Source organism: Caloenas nicobarica, chromosome 5, assembly GCF_036013445.1.
Source record: "Caloenas nicobarica isolate bCalNic1 chromosome 5, bCalNic1.hap1, whole genome shotgun sequence".
Lineage (NCBI taxonomy): Eukaryota > Metazoa > Chordata > Aves > Columbiformes > Columbidae > Caloenas > Caloenas nicobarica.
This window is the reverse complement of record NC_088249.1, coordinates 37,757,808-37,781,974: the sequence shown is the minus strand read 5'-3', so window position 1 is coordinate 37,781,974 and position 24,167 is coordinate 37,757,808. Positions and strand designations below refer to the sequence as shown.

Here is a 24,167-nt window from a genome sequence, read left to right as displayed (position 1 = left end):
TTCTAGGGCTTATTTTTTGGGTACATCTTATTATTTGGGAAACAGGGTAGTAGAAGAAGAATGTTCACTAGAGAACACTAGATCACTTTTTTATCAGGATATTATGCAGCTTCCAAAACCTGAGAAGGCTTAGCCATCTCCACCCTAAACTGCTTAGTGACTTAAAAACCTTGATGTACCTTTGCTTATAAAATAGAAAATTTACAGAAAAGAGATATATTAATACATACTAGAAGGGTCCAAAATTATGTCAGTTTTCTGTAGTGGCAGCTGCACAGATGATAAAATTTGTGTACCTTGTAACCAGTCTAGCCTGCAATTCAAATTGAGAGTTTTCTCAGGAGAAATTATTCTACATCTTGAAAACATATTTAGGAAGGCTGGCAAGAGGAATGCTTCAAGCTGCGTGAAAATACATATACAATTTTGTATCATCTGATTAAGCTTTTTCAATTAGATAGCTAGAGAAAAAATGCACACAAAGGACTACAGAATTTCACACTTCTCTGCTAATAGGAAACATCTTTTGTCCTCTTTCCCTTGACTCTATGCTGGGCAGTTTCTTCCTCTCCTCAGTCCTCTCTTCTATTCACGTTGTCCTCTCCTCTGTTCACATTTACTACAGGGTCCTTCACTCTTTCATCTTTATTCTCTTTCTCCTCCTCCACCCCGAGTTTCTTGCATCTCTGTCTGATTTTCCACTACGTCCTGAACTACCTTGCATCCAACCACTTTCTCTCTCCTGTAGCAGGAAAAGCAGTAGCAAAATTCAAGCTTAATATCTGACCTAAAGTAGTTAATTAGGAGTTATGTTGTAAAAACAAGGGCTACTTAATAACTATAATTCAAGAATTTTATGCCAAACATGAATAACATGAAAGCTTTTTCCTCCACCCCAGAAAGAACCTCACTGAAAGCAACACTTCTCAAGCTTGATATTATTTCACTTAAACTCCTGTTGAAAAGACATAACTAGCAACAGCCAAAAGTTAATTTATAAATCCACACCAAAGAGAAACAATTAATTGCTTATACCTGGTCATTAGAACAGATTATACACACTTTTAAAAATATTTGGGACAAATATCTGGGGACAGAATATGCAGTGATATAAACCATCGGGGTCTTTTTACTGGCTGCCAACAGCTAAAGGAAAGCTGACCAACAGCTCATTTGCTATAAAAGCAGCTCAGAAATCTATTTACTTCTCAGTCAACTCTTTCATTCTGAGATGGCAACTCAAATTTGTCCTAAATGGTAACGATGTTAGTGACCACCACCTGATGATGACCGAAGCTAATGGGATGCTCTTGGTTCTTCCCATGAGAACTGTAATTCCCAGACACGACTGGGGGGGCAGAGAGCACGGACTGCTCCTCCAGAGCGATGTGCTCGCTTTTCTGAGCAGCACTTGGAAAAGCTGATGGAAATAAATATTTCTGTTCCAATGGTTTTATTACCAATAATAAATAAGTCTCTCATATCAAGCTATAGTTAGGCTAATAAGCATGGCTGTCCTTGAAAAATACTTTATGGCTAATAATTAACCTGTTAGCTAAATGTACAAACATTTATAAGACTTCATCCAGAACACATACGCAAAGCTTTTAGTCATGTATGGGAAAGAAATTCAAGTCTCTAAGATAAGTTATGGCCAGACATTCAGAATTTTTAAGGTGAAAACAGGAAACATAACAATACAACATAAGGCTGCAGTTCGCTTGTGTCTTGAATACCGTGCCCTGATCCCAACTGGAAAACACTCAGAGAAGGGCAACAGAATGTGATTGAGGGGGATAATATGGTTGAGGTTTATAAAATAACACGTAGCAAGGAAAGGTGAGAAAACCAGTTCTATACCACCTAGCAGTCAGACTGTGTAATCTGATGGTCCTAGCTTTGATTCAGGAGCCAGCAGACAAAGCCATTAAAAACTGGCTCTTTATGACCAGCGTAGACCCGCTGCAGAACTCCCTGCTGCTGCAGGAGCACTGAGAGCTGCGAGTTTATCCAGAGTAGCAGACAACTGGGTAAATGCCTGGAAGACAAGTCCAAAGACTACTAAATACAAATGATACTACCGCCAGGTTAAGAGGTCCATTATCTACACATCTCCAGAGGCTGGGAAAGTACACCAGGAAGTATAGCTGTGTCTTTGCCCTTTTCTTGCTCTTCCTTCAGTATCTGCTGCTGGCCCTTGCCAGATCATAGGACTAGAAGTTTTGGGTTGACCTAAGACGACTCTTCTCTTGGAACTGTAATTTTATGTCCAGAAGCAGTGAGCTGAAGGGTTTACTTCTCCCTCTGCCCCTTTCCCACCTTACCCCACCCCCCCCCCTTTTTTTTTTAATAAATGGGAGCATTGTGGTCATAGTACAAAATAAATTGCAGGGGATAGAAACTTATGTATTTAAGTAAGAATCTCACTTTCTCACAAAAAGCACATTTTCTTACACTTCAGTAAGGCCTGAACAACTTGTTTCTTCTTTCTGTCAAAAAATGTTTTTACCAAAACTGAATTCCATCGGCTGTCTTAACATTTATTTTCTTAGAAGATTAGTTGCAAGTCTTTATACTAACCACAGTCACAGGAGAAACGAAAAATGTTAGAATGCTACACAAGGAAAAAGTAGTCCAGAAAGTAACTCAAAACTGACAGGTAGGTTATTGAAATCTTCCCTCCCTCTGCCCTTACATTTGGTGCCACTGTGTAGAAAAGAAAAAAACCAAACAAGTCCAACTTGTTTTCCTTCTTCCTTCCTTCCTAGAAGCATCATGTTTAGATAAATATTTTATTTCAGTAATTACAGATTTTTAAAATTTTGCCCTGTACCAGCATACTTTGAAACACTTTTATTGTTATTAATGATCTCATTTGTGTAGTTCAGACAGATTACAGGGCTGCTCTTTGACACAACCAAGCAGCAAGAGCCAACAGCACATATACATAATAGCACATGTGAGAAACCACAGGAATACTGAACTGCAGCCAGGCTCACTCCACCCAGCTACCCACTACATCTATACCAACTGAAAACCCCTTCAATAAAGAGGCATCTTAAAAGATATCACATTAAGAAACAGAGATGCCAGAAGAGATCTTGTTATCTTAACTTAAACAGGTCAGAAATTGTCTTTTCAGGCACTGAATTTAAGAGAAGGGGAAAAGTCATACAAAAAAACAGGACTGCCATGTAAAATTCAAACAATGAACAACTTTGTTTAATAATTTTTCCCATGAATAGTTATCCTTTTTGTTCAAAACTTTATCTTATTTCAACGTGAAATTTGTGCAACTTCCACAAATTTGTTCTTGTGCTGGATTCACTCCCCTCTCGTTTTAGCACTAGCATTACTACGTATCTCAGTGCTTACAGATGTCTAGACTTGGACTTCTAATTACAAGTCCCCCTACCAAATATACCTTTTGAAATACACCTTTAAATAGTCTCCTTGCAAATATATATTTTTCTATATAAGAGCAGCATTAGTCTCCTTACAGTATAATATCACCATGTGAGTCAGCTGCGTATGAGCCTTCTGCAGTGACCTGAGGGATGTACGACTGCAGTGCCTATTGCACTGCAAGGTTCATTTCTCTCCACTGAGTACAAAGGGACTCTACGCAATCAGCTCAGATGTAAAGTACAGGAGCTGAATCCAACCTTGGGATCTACCATTATAAAGTTCTTTTCCCAATATCTGTACCATTTCTCTAACCCCCACTAAACTGTCTCCACCAGTATTTTCACATTTAGAAGTCTGGACACCAAGCCAGAATATTATTTATCAATAATTTTACTGCTGCTCTGTAAAGGGTCAAATAACATGTTGATTTCACCTTAGTATTTCCTTTACAAAGGCTCATCCATTTGCATTCAATGAACTCATCCAAGACTCATTCGTGTCACACGCAAATATTTCACACTAACTAAAGATATTTTAATTAATTTGCACTGTTTGTAATACTCCAGATCACTGATACCTCCCCCGTACACTGCTAAAATTTGAGATGCATCTATTATTCAAGTTAACAATACTCGCAAAGAATGAGCTATTACTTCCATATAATTAAAGATTTTGGTCAAGTCAGTATCTCACCAAATTACCTTGGAGAAACTAAACTTGACTACATCAATGCAATGGCTTCTTTTTTTTCTAGGACACGAAAGATTAACAGGGTGAGGGTTTTTTGTGACTAGACCTAATTTTCATAGATCATGCTGACTGACATAATCAATGATAATTTTAACTGGCAGTTCTTTGTTGATATAGACTTAGTCCCAAATTATCTGCTTTGTTATGTCAAATTGGAATGAAAAACTAAAGGATTACAGTTTCCTTGGTCGATGCTTTTTATTCTTTACAAGCTTTCGGATTACTTCAGTAGTTCTCCAATTTGGTGAAATTTTCCTGGTTTGAAATCTTTACAAGTTATTGTTGCTGAACCAGAATTATTCGCTTCATACTTTTAAGACTACAAAATTACTCAAGGTCTGCTGACGTGACTAGCTGATCCCACTGAAACTGTCTTTTGTCAGTGTCTATTCCACCCATAACATCCAACCTCCTCTTCAAACAAGGAAGTTTCTGCATCATTACTTGCTTCACATTATAAAAACGTTCAGTTACAAACTACTTCCTTGATATTTTGTTTTCCTATTACACTGCTTTTAAAGTTTTATCACTATCCTGTCTCTTTCAGATTAGCCTTAAGTTTGCTCGGGGAAAGACAATACACGGGGTGGTCAACAAAATGTATTTGGTACTTGCAGAACTGTGGTTTGGGTATATCTGATGAGGCTTCTGAAGTACATCTCTTTTCAGACAGAAATCACTAGTAGGAACAATGCCTTGGCTCCTGCCTGCTGGACTGAACACGAGCACGGTGAATTTAAAAATCCAGTTTCAGGGTTCAAGGAGAAAGAAAAAAAAAATAAAAGAATCATAGCTGCTTCTCTCCCTTCAAACCCACTCCATACACATACTGACACTTTTATATCTGGTTACCCCTCACCAATATCTTTAGGACCAAGTTACTTTGATTTTATCTAATTCGTCTTCATTACAACTAGAAAGAAACGGAGATATAACGGTGACTGGCACTATAGTACCAGGAGGGTGTGGTTTCCCTGAAGTATGAGCCAAACGAATAAATTGCTGTTGCCTAAGGGCTGGAATCCCCCTCACACCTCCTCCCTCTTCTGCTGTTCACTCTCACTGCTTACCTGGCACTAGGCTTTGGCACTTCTCTGACTGCAAGGAAAGCTCGAGAGAAACAACCAAGCGATAAAAAGTAAATTTATTGTGATGGCAAGATTTCTGCTTGGTTAGTAAACTGAACTGGCTTGTTAAGTTTTCAGAAGAGAACTGGTACAAGGAAGGGGGAGGAAAAAGGTCTTTCCCTTTTAGTGCTGAAATGCTATTAAATCAGGTCGGCTGTAACAAGAAACTGCACCTTCAGTTGCTGATTGCAAGACTCAGAGTGATACGGAATCGAATTGTTCCAGAGGGAAGCAGACAGGAAGGTGATCGCAGCCAAAGGGCTCTAATCTCAGGCTCTCCCCTCCAAACGTACCTCATCCTACATTGCACATCTGGCTTACTGTGCTCAGGAAACCAACACTTTTCCTCACTCCCTTCTCTCCAAGAGATGTGGATCTGCACTCTCAAAACTCGTGCAGCAAAGGGCACCACTCAGCCCTAGGACAGCTGCAGAAAGAGGAGCCTACGGAAAGTGTGACAAGAGCCACCCAACCAAGGGACAATGCAGGGACGAAGAGGAGATAGATGGACGTGTTTCACAGCAAAGGAAAAACGGGAGATGAGATTATTAGCTGTAACACACAAGTTACAAGCTGAAATTGTTTTAAACTGACATTCCACTGATTTTAACCACGCATCCCTGTTGCTTTCATCTGCAGGAAACAAGCTCTTTTGAGCTGCTTTCACTAAGATGAAACCCAACCCTGATCATTGGTAGCTATGGAACAAGCGCTCTTCAGGTCAGTCGTTTGAAGAATTCTATCCACCAGGAGATACGCCAGCAATGCACACAATCCTATGGACAGAACTCTTTTAAACTTTAAAGGACTCTGGTCTGCTTTTTGACTCTTTTGGATCATTTTCAGAATCAGGAAGAACAAACAGCGAGATCTGCATCTCACGGTGTAGCATCATTTTGCTGAGGGGGTATCTCGGTAATGTTTGGGTTTTGCTTGTTTCTACAAAAAAAGCTTTGATCTGATTTTTTTTTCCCTGCATACCTCCAACGGAAATTACAGTCCTCATGTGATAAGAGAATTTTATTCTGTTTTTGCAGATACACTGTTGTCATTGCAACATATTTGGGCGTGTGTATTTATAGTTATGTATATAGAATGACAGTTTCTTTCTGCTGAATCTGTCAACTTAGAGTTTTCTTTCTGAAATGGTGGCTATAATGAAAACAGTGAGGAAGACAGATTTTTATCTTTATTTTATATATTATATATATTATTTTTTATATTATAATATTTTATTTTTATATTATATTTATATTATAATATTTTATATATTATATATATATTATTGACTTAAATACCCCCCATTTAACGGATGATTACGATATTTAAATGTCCAAAGATCAGTGTAAATGCTAACTTTCCAAGCTGCATATTCCATTAAATCCTTAGGTACATCAAGTCTTGACATGGAGGGAAGCAAGTTCTCATATTTTAGGATTTTCCTTTCTTTTTTATCTTTCAAATGCCAACCCCTGCTCACTCCCAAAGCTGTGTTTCAACACATTTATACTTTGTAGCCATTACTAACTCTTATGTATATCAGTACTAAAATCATCAACATTTTTTTACTGCAACACTGTTTAAAACCGTTAGACATAGCACATAGGATGGGTGAAATATAGCATGTTTAAGCACTGATGGTTAAAAAAAAATACGTAATTGTTGCAAATACCATTACCCATCAGCTGAATTTTGTATGTTGGCAAAACAAAAAATCATTAATAAAACACAAGGAGAAATAAAATTTACCTACCTTTCTGATAGAAGAATTTTCGATAATAATATGCACCGAGGTCTACGTGTTCAACGATGTATCTCTTCACTCTGTCTAGATGCAAAATCAGATTCTCCTTGGGGATTTCCAGAACTGCTACACCGGCATTCGTGCAATGAGAACTCAGAGTCGACTCAAAGGAGGCACTTTCACATCCACTGAAGGAACCTGAATTAGATTTGGACAGGCTGATCTTCCTCTCCCCTTCTCCACCAATCTCATTACGAAAATAAGGACAACTCATCACAAGTTCATTGCTTTTATCATCCCCCTGGTCCATATTGAGACTTCCTTTTGAATTCAGGTCTTCAGTGCTACCCATTGGAGAATTGAAACTTGCAGAATGGGACAAGGGTCCAGAGACAAGTGATGCTACGGCAGCAGCAGATGCACCTGTGGTTGTGTTCCTTCTTTTAATAACATTGTGCCTGTTGATTGCCGCTTCATTTAAATCAAATAAAATACTCTGTACGTCATAATGAGCAAAACACTTTGGACAAGTCCAAGGCTTGACGCTGTCTTCTGACCTGTTATCTTCAAGATCTGAAGACTTCCCAAGCTCCCCTTCACCTTTGGCGTTGCGCAGCTTACGAAAAATGGACGAATCTCCTGTCTCTGATTTTGAGCGTCTCTTGAGTGGCTTCTCCCTTTCCTTGAAGAGTCTCAGGTTTTCCCTTTGAGTAATAGGTCCATCTATCACATCCAGAGAGAATCCTGAACCCTTGCTTCCACTGGCAATCAGGAGTTCACTGAGCTTAGATGTGGCTGGGCTTCTCTGATCAGACTTTTCATCTTTATAGCCCTTCAATAAGTCGAAAAAACTTTCCCCTGAAGTTCCCTGCTTATCTATGGAAGATGTGCTGCCATATTCTCTGTGCAGAGACGGTCCAGATTTAAAAGTGGGTGAAATACATTCATCAAAACTATCCACATCAAGCTCACTTATGGTAATGTCGCTGTTGCTGCGCTGCCTTATTCTGCGAAGAGCTTTCCTTGGGGAACTGGGATAGCCATCAGGTGTGAGAAACCTGGAGTCTAGATTCTCAGATTGTCTTGTCTTGGTTTTAAGTGTGCTCTGGATGCTTTTTAACATGACAGAATCGCTAGCATTCAGGTTAACAGAGCTTCCCTGACTCCCAGGACTGCTTTTAGAAGACATGCTGTCAAGGCAACTTGATGTATCAATATCTTGACTAGATCTGCTTGTTTCCTTGATGTTCTCCTTCCTTGGGGGCCAGTCAGCAATCCTTGCCCTGACTCCCATTTTGGGGACTCCAGGAGTAGAGGTAACGTGATGGGAACTTTCATTGCGAGGAGGTCCAACTGGTGCCATGACTGCAGATCCTAAGCTGCCATTCTGTGACCTGAAGCGCCTCATATAAAAGTCATCCGAGTGGACTTTTGAGGTGCCATCTGCTCCGACTGACACCCCAGTGGCAACAGCCCGTTCGGTCTGGGACCGCTTCAAGCTGGTCATGATCTTTCAGTATGTTCGACCTCAGTAAGTTCCAATAGGAAACACAGTCATTTCTGCTTTTTAAATGCACAGTTCTCTTTTGGAGAATAGTCTCCAAAATACACAATGGTTGCATGAGATCTTAATCATGGACATTTAAGGACACAGCTAAATGCAGGATGTCTAGAAAATTCAGATATTCAGTAGGTTTTGATAAGCAATAATTTCCTTTAACTTTTGCATTTTAAGAAGTAGCCATGCTCCAATACATTCAAATTGTTTTAACATCACTTGTGCTCCAAAATGTCAGAGTTGTAATCCAATCGCTTATGCTGCTTTCAAGCCTGGAACAGAGAAAAAGGGAAATAAAAGCATTAGTCATTTCATACATAATTTTTTCGTAACTGAAACTATCAAATTAGTTATTACACAGAATTAATATTTCTAGCAAACATGCTTTTAAATCTGGATGATCACCTCAAAAATGCCGTGTTATGTTACATAGTAGTGAAGAGTTTTCTAGATATTGTTGGTTTGCCTTCTGAAAAAAATACTGTTACAGCTGGATTCCACATCTTAATACATTTTTTTCCCTTATTAACTGATGAATGATATTTTTTTATTTGGGTTAGTCGACAGCTTTACAAAGCACATGTAGAGAGCTAATTTCCTCAGCTGAAGGACACCTACAGCATACATGTCCTGTAAAAACCATAGAGGCAACAGATCAAGACTCCAAATTTTGTTTATAAATGCTTTAAAGAATTTAGCATTTTCAAGTCATACATCTTCAGCTGCAGTTAGGTATTAACAATGCCTATTCAACTTTTCCATTAATGTAAATAACTATGATATGCTAACAAAAAAAAGGAAGGAAGCTAATTAACAAAAAGATGACGGAATGATAATAGAGAGAACGGCTGTCAATAACATTTATTCTGTGTTTTGCATAGCCTTATTTGCAGATTAGCTGGATAGCCCAGAAAGCATATATTACCTCTGCTCAGATTACATAACATATGAAAAGACTAAAGATAAACAGAAACACATACTTTTAAATAACTTCATATGAAAAGTTCCATCTATTTCCCTGGCTAACAAAATATTGTATGCCACAGCTCCTGTGTAATCCGTCTTTACAAAGGCACGGAAATTAAATGCTTTCCTGTACTTCATCAGTACCAAAGTGATTACAAAGTGTTTAGTATACTATCCTTTGAGGAGCTAAAAAAAAAAAAAAATAATCCATCCTTGCTGGTACAAGACAAAAGCATGAGATTGTCAAGATAAAATCTTGCATTGCTGTGTACATCCTTTAACACAAAGAAGTTAATAATTTTCAAAGGCTGAACCAATCACACAAAATACGGCCTTTAAATATTTGCCAAATGTGTGCAGAGAGATGCTGCTGAACCAGCACCACGCTGACAATACAGCATTGTCTACAAGACAAGGCTTCCTGACACTTCCAGGGAAACCAGTACTTTCTGCACTCTCTGCTCAAAACTATGGAGTACTTTGCTCCACAGTAATTAAATATCAAGCCAGGGCTCTTTCTGCCTCCAAAGACAGCTTGTTTTGACTTCACATGCCATAGACAGCACCTCTTTGAAATAGCTGCTATTATACAAAGCTGAACATATAAGAAATACTGAAAATGCACGCTGGCTGCATCACACAAAACAAGAACAGTGCAAGTGATGTAGGATATTATTGTATATGCACAACCACTTACATAAGCACAGTTACCTTCCTTGTAATTCTGCAACGATACTGCTGAAACAGTTTTTCCACCTGTATAATTAGAATAGCTTTAGAAAGGCAATCTATCCATGCAGCTGTTGCAAAACTACTGAATATTCAGCTGTAACTTTTTATAAATTTCAAATACTCTCCAAGTCCAAGAACTGGATCAAGCTGGTGAAACAACTTCACGCACCAATCAGACCAAGGAAGGAAAAATGCAAACACTGTGCACCATCACATCATCTGATGTTCTGTCTGTGCTTTTCAACAGTGGCATAGCAAACATCCTTTATGCTATAAGCTCTATGAAAGAGAAAGTTGCATTGCCCTTTCTAAAGAGCTATAAAGGCTGGCTTTTGTACGCAGAATGGAAGGAAAACAGAATGAAAACTGATAAGGATTTAGGGCACGAGGAAGACAGGCTAAAAGGGGTAGTGGAGGAAGAGCCAAGCTGAGGGTGGAACACAAACCAGGCTGAAGTAACAGTGCCCACTACCACACGCTCCTCTTCAGAGCTTGCAAGGAAATCCAAGATTACTGTCCTTTACAATTCCCCTTCCACTATGAATATCTCTAAAAGCAAAGTATACATCTCCCCCATCCAAGTGCCAGTCCTTACAAAAATAGATAACCTACTAGTGCAAGTTTCTCATTAACTTAAGGGCAGAAGTTAACACAGCAGCTTTAAAAATTCCCAAGCTTGCTGTTAACCACATAAGCATCCAAATGCTGCCAGTTCCCCACTGTCCCCCCATTTTTTTTTCCTTTAAAAATTCCAAGGATGACAATCCTAATTAGTCAAGGAGAGAGAGAGAGAGAGAGAGAGAGAGAGATAAAATCATATATTAAAAATATAACTAAGTGGTCTGTGGAATTTATTCTTGACCTGTTGCATGTATGTTATACTCATTAGTTACATGACCACACAGCACATTTTTCAGAGAAAATACTGTATCTGTTCCTGGCTCAGCATTAAGGATGTCTCACTCTGGGGACCAGCTGCTTCATGCTCTGCCGGTTTTTGCAGCTGTCCTACTTCATCTGCTGTAGCAGCTGGAAAACAGGCAATAAATGATTAAGGTAGTAGTTAATATCCTACACTGAAGACCTGAACTCCACTCTTGCCCGTCCCTGTCTTCATATGAGTTAAATCACTGAAGTCACAGTTTTTGGAGACTGTAACTACCTGTCTGTGGTTGTTTACCTAAACCTTCCTGTCCTAGTGTCTAATTTGAGACCTAACAGCCTAATCTTTAAAGGTTCAATTAGCTCCAATCAAAATCAAGTGAAAACATTACATTTGATAACATTAAACTCATGAAGCATAGGTCCAGGGTACACTGGTCATCAGATGTAATGGAAAAGGAACAATGATGGCAATCTCTAACATTTTTTCACATCCATTGCTTGCAAAACATGACAGCAAAGACTGTGAATCATACTTGATTTAAATGACCATCAGTAACCAATAAACAGATGGTATTATGAACTGGAAAACATGCAGAAAGTTAAAATTTAAGTAGCAGAATTGCTAACAAAATAAGCAATCTATTAAAATAAGTTACAACTGCAACATAGGCAGTATGGTACCTATTTCTTAAGACAAGAGTAGTAATTACGAAGAGTAGCAGTTCTTACTTCATTACTATTTCAATATACAAAAAATATAATTCAAGATAGAGCTATGAATTTCTATATGAACTGAACATGGTAAGGACAAACCAGCATAACCAAGAAAACATATGTTTCTCCAATTCATTTGAATTTATTGAGGAAGCCAACAAAATACTCAGATGAATGGATACATATAAAAAGCTGTAAATTGAAACCATATGCAAAACCTACAAAAAGAGGTACATGCAAATTTAGTATTGATTATATCAATTAAAAACCAGTTAAGAGAACAAGCTTGGAAAACCAATGATCTGCTTATCAGATTGCACACATTAACTAGTAAAGCAGCCCTAGGTTCTGTTCAAAATGGCTCTCAAATCCTTAGGACAAAGTTTATTCATTGCTTTTTACCAGCAGCAGAGGACTTTGTGTCTATTCTCAACTGAAAATGAGCTACAAACACACACACAGTCATTCTTTCCCATTCTATTTATACCTCTTTCATTACTTTCCTCCCTGCTCTAAAACGGGGGTTCCAGCTTGTAGGACAAAGGACCATTCTGATCAAACTTAAAGCATTCTTGTAGATGAATCTCAAAATAGTTTTGCAGCCCTATGTCATTCTTAAAAGGCAGGTAAGTCAAGAGATCTTGGTTTCTTATTCCTTATGACTGAAGTTAGCCACCAGGAAAATGAAAACCTACCAGTCAAGATTTCATCCAGGGGCCTTTGGATTACAATCAGCTCAGGATAGTCAAAAAAAGAAAAAAGAAAAAAAAAAGCACCAAATAAGATAATTTGACAACTATTTTTTCAGATGAATGGAAAAAAGGAGATCAAGCCTGAGACACCAGTTCAGAGGCCTTCTATTACAGCTTTTCCTAGATTTAATTTATAGTGGATCACGTTCTTTTTCCTTACAAAATAGTGATTTTACCTACAACTGAGTCTTACTTGAAGAGATTTAATAATTACTTTGTTATCTGCTGGGAACATGCTGAGACTTCAGACTGTAGGATCACAGATGCTAATTATCCTAATACTCTGATGTCAACAGAGATTGATTTGGGGGCACAAAATTATTTATGATTCATAATATTTCAGAAAAAAGACTTCATATTTCACCATCAGCCCTCATTAAAAAGTGGCAATTCATAAATTAAAAATTTGGGAAGAAGGGAATCAGTTTTCAAAGTCTAGAAATGTCTCCATTCTGTGAAGCCTCCATAACCCCCCAACTCCCCAGTTGAAACAGTAACATATAGCAGATGGCAGTAAATGCAACATATTACCAGGGATATTTCAAAATACTGACAACTGTAGGGTAAGGAACAATTAATAGCATGTATAGCTGTAACAGCATTTTACAGAAAGTAAGTTTTAAAACTGTCTACGTGAAGTCACCTCTGTTCCACAGAATTTACTGAAATTTAGCCAACTTCGGAAACTCAGTGCAACACACACAGTAATGACAGTGACCCTTGTCATTAACTTTCACTGGGAAAAGAACTGGCATTGCCATAAAACGTGAAAACTAGAAGCTCCTCTTAAACCAGAAAAAAAAAAAAAACAAAACAAATGAGAACAATTAAAAATATTTTATGTATGGAAGCTTTTTATCTATTTGTGTCACAAATTCTTACCTGAATTAAAACAGATCAAATCCTGGGGGTGGGGAACATTCATTTATCAGACAATTAAGTTATTATATGAACAAGATAATGTCTAATTTCATAAAATGAATCCCTTGGAGAAAAATTCAATTTAATCTTCAGAAAGACTTGGCTTTATGTGGTTACCTATTATTAACTTTATCCTTTTCTTCCTCGGATTACTTTCGTCATTGTAATTGAAGTAAAGTCAAAAGGTTCATATTTCAGAGGAAGTTTTTATCAACTGAACAGCTATTTGAAGAACAGTGTTTGGCATTTTAGTAGCTTATCAGTTTTATTTTTGTTACACTTCGAGGAATGGCTGGTTTTCTGTTAACCGAAGGTAACAATCGTCAGCTCTGCCTAGGATGAAAGCTGGATTCCTTATAACTTTTCTTTCTTCTCCCCCCACCTCCCCAGTTTCTATGATCTACAAAATTTGCCACTGATCTACATGTTAGCAAGTCTGCGTTTCTGCCTTTTTCTCTGAATGTTTCTTGCTCCCCTCCCCTCAGAAGAGAACTTTTGCTTTGAGGAAACAGAGTACCATCTGTTGCCACATACACAACGATCACCTGCACTGATCTGCTGAGATTTAATAGAGCTTTATTCCAAACTCCATTCTCTGCTGAAGTGCTGGGGTTGAGCCCACATGCTGTGGCTCTTGGCAGAATTCGCTAGCTCAGGTTTTGGGCCCTGCTGACCATGGACGTAAACCCTCGGTGGGCTCAGAGCGCACCGAACCTGCTGGCTCCCTGAGCAGAGAGCCACGAAGTCACACTCAATAATCGTACGAGTTTGCAGTCAGCGGTAGAGTGTTCATGACATAACAGGACAGTAAATGAAGCATAATAAATGCTACCAAATTGAGATAGAAGAACCCAGGGGACTATAATACCCTACCTGGGCATTTCAGCACGTTTTGCTCCATTGTGATCTCCCACTCATTAGCCTCCATGTAAACACTAGAATATCTCAAGCCAAAATTGTGTCCTGGGTTTTCACATTAATTTTGTAACCATTAATCAGCACTCAAGTGTACAAGTAACTGTTGCTGAAGCAAACCCTTTAAAACTCCTTTTAACTGAGACAGACAAAGAGACAGAGAAAAGGCCCTACATGTGGTCGTTCCCACTTCGACACTTACGTTCCATTTTGGTGCCAGTGTCACTCATTTAGTTAATTAAATACAGAATCCCTTTCTTGGAAGCTAGCTTACTGGATCTGAAAAAAAGACACTGACAAGTCTTACTGTATGCTATACTGTATTCTATTCCTGGAATTGAATTGTTAACAGCAGTAGTTTATTTTTGATAGCAGCACTTGCTCTCTAGGAAGCAACTCTAAACCAGTGCCAAAAGATGAGAGTAAAACATTCTAGCTCCCAGATACCATCTCTCAAGAAAATAAATTTTTAGCAACTACAAAAGAGTTCTACTTACAGCCCACCCCCCCTTACTTTTTTAAAAGATATGTTTGTCTTCTATGTTTCTTTTCTAGTTTCTAGCTGTTGATATATTGCATCCCTGAGTAACAGTTCCAGAAACAGACTGTTCTTTCTGGTGTGTGGACTCCTGCAAAAGTTACTTATCTGTGGCAAAGTGCCCAAGTAACCCAATGACTAATTCCTGACACTGTGAGACCTATGAATATTCACAAACCCAAACCAAACGCAGAAGAAAAAACACCCCACCAGACCAAGAAACAGCTCCCAAAGGGAATGGGCTGATACTTGCTGGCATGGGTACGGTTCAGTGCAATTGCCGTATGTTACAGTAAGTACCACGGCTGCACTTTCCTGAGGTTTGCATCCTTGCTCACACTTCCACAGCACAAAGGCTCGTTCACCATCCTCCTCCTCCAGCCCGGCCACAGGTTTGTTTCTGGCATCACGCTGGTGCCAATGCTGAGATGTTGCTCAGCCCGTGGCCTCTGTGCTGCACCGCGGCTACGGTCCTGCCGGCCACGCTCGTGTGCCAGCGCCAGCAGTCGTCACCATGTGCCTCGTGGCATCCCACAAATACCAGCATTGAGTGAGGTGTTAAACACCCTCTTCCAAACTGAGGTCTCTCACTCTAAATTTCCAGTTGCTTCTAAGTGGTCCGGAGTGCAACTCAAAGGTAATTTTTCTTATAACAGGTGTTAGACTGTGTCACTAATTTAATAACAGGATTATTAAAAACTATAAACTGATCATTTTGCTAGTGTTTAAAACATTTTTCCCAACACCATTTGATGCCTTTTCTCTGCCACTCCAGTTACTTCTCCCTAAACTCAAGATTTGGCAAAAGAATTGCATGAAGCTGTTCTGCCATCTTCATGAAAGTCATCCAGCTCCCAAACCTCCACAGAGTGCTGCTTACCCACAGGCTGATTGGTCACAAAATCAAGGGAGAAATAAAAGCAGCTTTTCAGAAATGAAAGTTAAAATTTACCTAAAATTAATAAGCTTTATTCCCAGCAACCCCTGTATTAACCATCTAGAGAGCGTCTTGTACGCCATTGGTCTATCGGAATGGTATTCATTTATGATAGTACACACAAAGTTAAAGTATTTTCCCCAAAAAGGTGTTTTGCTTTTATGTGTACATATGTACATACACATATTTTTGTATACATATATCTACATATATTTACACACGAGATGTTAATGCTATCACTCAAAAGCAAGTCTGAGAATATTCTAGACAGAAGTACATAAATATAACGTAAGCAAACATTATAATTGATCCTGATGTCATTCAAACAGTAGTTCCTACAACTACTACCATTTTACATGCTTAATGAATCTGCATTCACTACTGTTATATGAAGAAAATCATACAAATGTAAACTTCACACTACTGAATTTTCATCATGTGTTTTACAGGAAATTCTGAATTACAGAACCTAATAACCTGGGATAGGCTCCACGGCAGAAACGTATTAGGTATTCATAGTATTCAAACTTCTGTCAAGTAAAGAGAGCATAAAAATAATGATACCGAAAATCATAGTCCAGACTATAAAGTCATTCAAGCGCTACAGAGAGTAAGAGACAGAACCTTTTAACAGTTCACATGTTTGGACAAGGAAGCACGTAATCCTCAAATAATCCTTGCAACAAGTACAGCAGCTTGTTACAAGTTATTGGCGCATACAGTGAAGCGTGCAGCACTGAGGAAAGAAGTCAATTAAAAACCTTAAAGGAAGATTTTTTCACAAAAGGAAGACTTTTAAGCAAAAACTTGGACAATATTTGCGACTTTTTATGATTGTGGGCAACTGGAACATTCAAACTGAAATGCACTCAGCTGAACCCTCCACAGCCTTCCACTATAAATCCTTTTGGGAAAAAAAACCCTGAAAACTCAGTAATTTTCTTTTCAACAATATGCAAATTTACTTTTTTTAAATGATAAGTTGGGCACTACTATACTTTTAAGCCCTCAAAAGAATACTGGTATATTAGCATAAATAACTTGATTTAAAAGTCTAGAATAAAAAAAAAAAGATATAACATTCCCCTTAATAATAAAAGGAAGCTAAAACAAAGTGTTTAAAGAAAAAGTTATAACTGTGTTCTTATTTAGATACTGATCTTAGAAGATAAAACCAAAAATTAGTAAGCAACAGATTTTATATGAAAGCAGGAATAATTTGCAAAGGATTCTAAACCACTACCAAACATCTAGACCACTATTTTACTGATGTTGACAGATTACTGTATGCTGAATTTCTCCAGTATACACCACCCCAAAGTGGGAAACTGAACATTGGGCACAATCTTCTGTCTGGAACCATCTTTTGTGTTTTCCAGGTCCTGTTTTATGCATACATGCAAATAAAAACTATAACCAGATGAAATAGCATTTTTTCTTCAGTCTAACTGTTCCTGTAGAAGGCATAGCAGCCGATTCAGTAAGTCACTACATATACTTTGCACAGTGCTTATGGCAAAGTCGTCTTTGTCCTCTAATATAACAGATATTCCTAAGCTGAAAAGGTTGCAATTTTTGTCCAAGGAATACATTTATTATTTACTATGTTTGGTTTCACTCAGAGCCAAGCGTGGGGATGATCCCACAGACTGAAAAAGAAAACCATCTTAGGTTATCTTTTGACACAGACATGCCGTGTATATCTAAACTTACAAGGCATCATAAATCTACCAGGGGAAAAAACCAAACAAACACGAAAACCAAAGAAACACAAAAAAACTCACCAGCTTTTAGATTTCTAACTCTTACATAACATAAGCATGCATGATATCAGAGATCCCTGGGGATAATTCACTTTGCTATTTGAGAACACACAGAGAGCTTTTTGTCCTTTGACAGTCACATGCATTACACATTTATTTTCCAAAATACCATCTTTATGGCTACAAAGGAATAAGCAGCTCAACCTCCACATATGATTCTATACAGCTTTTCTTGTTAGTTTTCCTGTAAGTACTTCCAACGTCCTTTAAAATTAAGACCAAAAGAAAGTCTTAAGCATTCAGCAGTTTTGGGGGTATGAAAATCTATCAGAAAAATATAGATGAGATCTGTAAACAACTCAAATGAATTTTTGAGCACTGGTGATAAAGATGAATGTGTTACATCTGTTAATGATATCACCTTTAAAACTGAAAGGGATGTTTCAAACTTTTAATGTGAAATGCAAAAGACTGATGGATAAACCAGTTGACAGCTGTAAAACCTGTCCGGGAACAGAGTATAAGTATACAAGCCTTATACTTTGCTAAATAAATGAATATTTCAACAGTGCTCTCCTTTTGCACATGGGAATGTACACAAGAACACAACACAGAAGCAGACTAATACATGAATTATTGTTCTACATCTAAAATGTTTCAAGTCCTAATAAAGGTGAATGAAGCAATGTGGAAAGAGAAAAAATAGTTACCTGCCAAAATATGCAATTACTCAGCAGAAATCTGCATACTGCATGATTGCAACATGTATGCTTTAGACAATAATAAAGCTAGATATAAATATTTTTGTTGATTCGTTGCTCATGAGCACTGCGCTGTGAGTGGGTGTTCAGGTTGGATTTCAGAAGACTTAAATAGAGGAAGAACCCTTTACATGCAGAAAACTGAGAACGGGTTTTTCATTATTTAGAAATTCTCTCTTGTGTAGATATCTTAGTGGTGACCAAAGGTAGATACTATCCTTTGGTTTGATGACATAGCTATGTTATGTTCTATAGTTCTAATATACACTATATAATAAAAGCAACTGAAAACATCCAAATAGGCTGTACTTAAATTATAAGGATAGCTATACTAGTCACTCACTGAAGGCAGAGAGTTATCTCCAGTAACTAAAAAGGGAAAATAATACCTAGCTGGCCATATACACCAACTCTTAAGGAGTGACTATGAAAAATATGCACACAGCCCGTTGTGTAAAGTGACCAACACCACCCTGTAATACCAGTGAGACGCAACATAAGCAATTCTGGTCACGAATCCAGACAGTCAAGCTGGCAAAGCAGGATATAAACTGAAAAGAGCAAGCAAGGTGGCACTGACACCTAAAAAACACACTTTGCAATTTAAATAAGAATCAGTCTATTACAAGCACACATATGCCAGAAGTACTGGCACTTCATCCAGGCATTTTTAAACAGAAGAGGCAAATTTACATGGATGGTTGGATGTTGCAAGTTATCTCAAAGCAAGAAGTCAACTTGTGTGTGTCTGACCTGCCCATGCAGGTACACCTCAGGTTTCACAACACTGTAGATGCCTTTTACTGACTGTCCTTCAAGCCCAAGTGAATTTATTCTTTAGAATATTTATTGTCTTTTCTGTAAATTGGGCTATGGTATATGGCAGAAACAAGAAAAATAAACCTTTTTCCCCAAACATAGTCCAGTGACTCTACTTAAGGCTTCTGCATTAAAAACTAACGGAGTATGATGCAAAAGCCTTTTTGCCTTATGTGATTTTTTTTCTGGCTATGGTCAGTAAAAGAAAATATCTACATCTGTTCCTGGTTTACATGCATGCAAAAAATTTCATAAAATGAAAACAGATTTGAAATAATTTAGATTCCAATACTAAAGCTTCAAAAGCAAATTATCTACAGAAAGTACATGTGTGGGTGTATTCCTGTTTCACTGCATCAACAGCCTTAATCAGCCTTGCATACTATTTCTGATTATGGTTCATTATATAAAAATCACGTTGATAACAATTCAGCAAGAATGTTTCTTAACCCTTTCTGAAAAGGAGAAATACCATTATTGCACCAGTTTTCACAGGTGAGGTGTGTGTGGGGGGGTGACTTTCTCCAGACATGCCCTACCCTTGTGAAAATCTCAATAGTCAACTTTGAACCACAGGAATCGGCTTGAACTATCCATAAATATAAAGGTTGCAGCTTGTTCCTACACTGAGTATGGTGACACCTGCAGAATCCTCCTCCAGTTGCCACCAAACGTCCCTGGTCCTTGCAGAGCCCCTATGGAAAGCAGACTGGGAAGGCTTGTGCATCCCTCTGCTCACGCAGAGCTGAACTGATTCCCGCTGCACCAGCTGGAGCCGCATCTCCTGCTCACAAGCTGAAGGCCCTGCAAGGATTTCTCAGGAGTTTTTAGTAACACAGACGGTACTTTAAAGCCAAATGTGCCTTCCTCAATTCACAGTGCTGCATTTTCTTCAGTATGCACACTTTTTTTTTTTTAATATATATATAGTCTTCTACTACTTTGAAATGGAATTTTATCACTATCACATGCTATCCATAAAATGCCAGCAATTTTGAAGCATCACAAGTAATTTCTTGGTAGAATTCCTAATCAGAAAGGGATTGTACCTGTGCTCCATAATCTGCTTGTTAGATTTCAAGATTAATTAGGTCTTGATTTCGCTGTGTAGAGACTAAATGATTTTATGCCTCCATCCATTAAGGAAGCTTTGCTCAGTGACGCCATCACTGTTGAAAGCAACTCATCTTTCTGTACAGGAACACAGAGTTCTTTCTGATGACAACCTTCGAGAAAAATGCTTGTCTTCTATGACAATTTCAGCAGCTGATTCAGTAGCCAGTATGATATTAGCACTGTTAAGTCTTCATCATAAAGTTTTCTCTTGGTTACAGCAGCAGCAGTGTAGGGTCTATTTTGACAAGCATCCTTTGGCAAAACCTATCTCCTTAACAGGGGCTTTGGCCAAAGGCAAATGTAGTAATGTCACACTTAAAATCAGTGCTTTGGGAGAGCAGAGAGACAGCAACAAAATTCAGTGTCTATACACCTTCAAGAACCCTGCTGTGTTACCATTATTTCATTAGTAAGCCACAAGGTGTGAAACCACAGCCTTTGAATCTAAGCAGAAACACGAACGTGTCTCTCATGAGATGAGGCCGAACAAAAGAGCTTCACTGCCAGCAGTGGCAGTTTCTGAATTTCCACAGGCCTGGTTAGAAGGGAAATTTCCAACAATGAACCCAAGCGGACAGGGAAACCAGAGCACCTAAACCAATTTATCCTCTCACTGAAGGAAATCCTCTTCAATACCTACGTAAGTTTAAGTCTCTGGGACTTCACACAAAGATGCCACTGTAACTAAGTTGAATTACGTACACATGTGTTTGGGGGAGGGCCAGAGAGGGAGGGAAATCAATAAATCAGACCCTGTCAACTCAGTTTGGGTTGTAACCCTCACTAGACCTCCTCTAATCTTCAAGCCTACCACGAGCACAGCAATGGTATTGCACAGCAGATAAATCTATCTGGAGTAAGTCACGTACAGCAAAAAGCATTGTATAGCTAGTTCTACAGATACCTGTTTCTTTTTTCCATTTTGTCCTTCATCCTAACCGTCCAGTCATCACGTAGCAAATTCAGTGAGCCAAAAAATTGGTTTTTGAGTAGTGAGAGATGGCTTAAAATAAAAACAGTTTTAAAACAGCTTGGTGAGCATGGATTCATAAGATCACAGAAGTGCTTCAAAATACTAACTTAAATAATGAAAATATTTGGTTTTCTTCAAAGTAAATATTTTAGATAATTTTCTGCTCACCTGTACTTTAACAGCAACTTGCTGGAAGTTCCACTGAGGATGAACAATCACTTTAGTTGCAGATTTTAAACATACATAAACTGTGAGGAATTAATTAATAAATAATCTCTCTCCGAAATAAACACGTGAAATTTCTGATACTCAAATAGTTTATTAACTCAGAAGGAGGAGTAAAGTTGATTTTTTTTTTTTCTTAATATGATGAAGAAAAATACAATTACTAGAAGGCAGAAATTCTGCAGTGGAGCAAACCAGATTTGAGTCTTTAGACTTCTTCACATACATAGTTAAGCATCTGTTCTTTGCAAACTGTTGCTGTAAAAATATCACCAGAGCATTTTTACAGCCAGACAAGATGTTTCCAATTAATTTTAATCTTTATTAAAGATGCAACAACTGCTCAGGGCAACTCACCCTACTGTATTTGTTTGTACGTCAACAGTTGAAAGCCATATTTTCTTACAGGCTACCAGGAATGACAAGTAGTTCGAGTGTTAACATATAGTTCATAATCCTTTATACTGCAGAGATAAGATCCATGAAGAAAGGAACTGAAAATATTGCTGCTTCAGAATGTAATATAACAGAGTAAGATTTCTTACAAGACATTCATATTACCCATGATGTTCTCAACTGGTCAAAAACTGCTGCAAGCCTCCTATGATCATTAAACTAAATATAGGAAAAAATACAGTAATTCATTTAGCCATAACAGAATGATGTAATGGGGAGAGAAGTCCTGCCTTGCAGACCTATTACAAATCTTTCAAGGAATCATCCAGTATGAGACACATCTGTTTCATATGTGACTGATTTCCTAAATTCTCTAATAAAGTAAGTTGCTAAAGACTGTGAAAGAAAAAAGAACCATCAGAAGAGAAAACAAGAAGTCCTCACAAATGACTAAATTAATAAAGACAGGATATAAGGGAAAGGACCTTCACGTGATCACTTCCACAGAGGGAGGTTACCAACACTAGAGAACGTGTAGTTCAACACTTCTTTATGATCTGGTAAACACAGTAAGACACTAACATCTGCTGATGACGTATGGTTACTTGAGCTGGTAACAAAAGATTCACAGTGAGAGAGCCAAAAACAGCTGGAATGCGAAGAGCTGCAGAGATCTCTCTTGATAATGACTGAATTGCATAAAATACTTTATTGCCTCTTCAATGTTGTTTTAAACACAGAGAAGAAAGAGACATTTCCTGACTATATATATGGAACGGTAAGTCCTAATCAGCTTTTTATGACTTGAGAAAAAAATTGCGCATATTGCAGACAGATCTCTGAAAACCTAAATTCAATGCTCCTGAGCACCCAGAAAGCAAAAATAACCTTAGGAATTCTGAAAGGAAGAGAGAGGAAAAAAGTTATGTGCTACAAACTCACGATATGTCTATTGAAATATTACAAACAGTTCTGTTACCCTAGAGTCAGAAAATATCTATAAAGCAACCAACGAGTTCGCACAATTAAACTATGAATCTCATAGCCATGACTTAGGGATGCCAAAACACAGAGAACTGAAAAAAGCAGTCAGATAAATTCATACTAAAAAAAAAAAAAAAAATCTCACCTAGGGCTTCAAGTGCAAATAGTTCACCACACAGTTGAAGAATCATAGAATCAGAATAATTTCAGTTGGAAGAGACCCTCAGGATCATCAAGTCCAATCATACCCTGACTCTAGCACTAAACCATGTTCTGTAAGAAACTCGTGTAAACACCTTTTAAACACCTCCAGGGATGGTGACTCCACCACTTCCCTGGGCAGCCTGGTCCAATGCCTGACAAGCCCTTCCGTGAAGAATTTTCTCCTAATATCCAATCTGAATCTCCTCTGGCACAACTTGAGGCCATTTTCTCTTGTCCTATCGCTTGCTACTTGGGAGAAGAAGTCCTTCACTCAGACTTTTAGAAACTGGGAAAACACATCATGAGATGTATAACTATTTGCTTGCTCCCACCTCTCTCTTTCATACAAGATATAGCTGTTGTCTGATTCAGAACAGCTGTTTTTATGTTCTTACCCAGGATTTATTCAACTATCAAGTTTTATTAATATGACAAACTAGCTTAAAGAAATAGATGTTATTTATATTACCATCTTAGATGAAAAGCAGTAGTAAAGCCCTTAAGAATTGTTACATTTGCATTGGCTATAAGTTTGAATCAAAAGCTTGGCTATTACTTCTGTCTTGCAAATTTATCTCCCCAAATCAACATGCTACTGTAGTGAAATTGCTTAAAAAGAGGCTGATTGGTCAGAGCAGCCAATCTGAGGAAGAAAACAAGATATGGAAAGGATGCCAACACCAGGTTTAAGGAGGTACAGAGTAATGCAGCTTCTGGCAACTAAATTACTTTCAGAATTAAGTCAACTTGAAAATACTCATTTAAGACCTACTGCTCAGATGTCACCTAATCTCAAGACTGTCTGTCAAATCACAAAAAATAAGCATTTTCATGTTTTGGCAATTTGCAAATGTATGTAGTTGCAGTAAGAATATATTTAATGGGGTATTTTAAAGCTAGTTTGAGGACTTTTCCTATCACAGCAACTGCCCTAACAAAAAGCTCTTTCCCTGAAAACCTGTCTGTCTATCTTTATCCT

At 38.0% G+C, this 24,167-nt stretch overlaps 1 protein-coding gene across 5 annotated transcripts in view; it reads right to left on the bottom strand.

The window, feature by feature from the left end:
- SIPA1L1 (signal induced proliferation associated 1 like 1) overlaps positions 1-24,167 on the bottom strand; it is a 223,719-nt gene that overhangs the window by 71,543 nt on the left and 128,009 nt on the right. For 4 of the 5 annotated variants that reach the window (XM_065635160.1, XM_065635164.1, XM_065635161.1 and 1 more), the window contains one exon: positions 7,039-8,859. In XM_065635160.1, coding sequence (XP_065491232.1) covers positions 7,039-8,536 — 1,498 coding nt within the window. In that variant the 5' untranslated portion in view covers positions 8,537-8,859. Of the gene's footprint in view, positions 1-7,038; positions 8,860-10,250; positions 10,303-24,167 lie in introns of those variants that run through there. The other variant, XM_065635163.1, reaches the window with a different exon arrangement.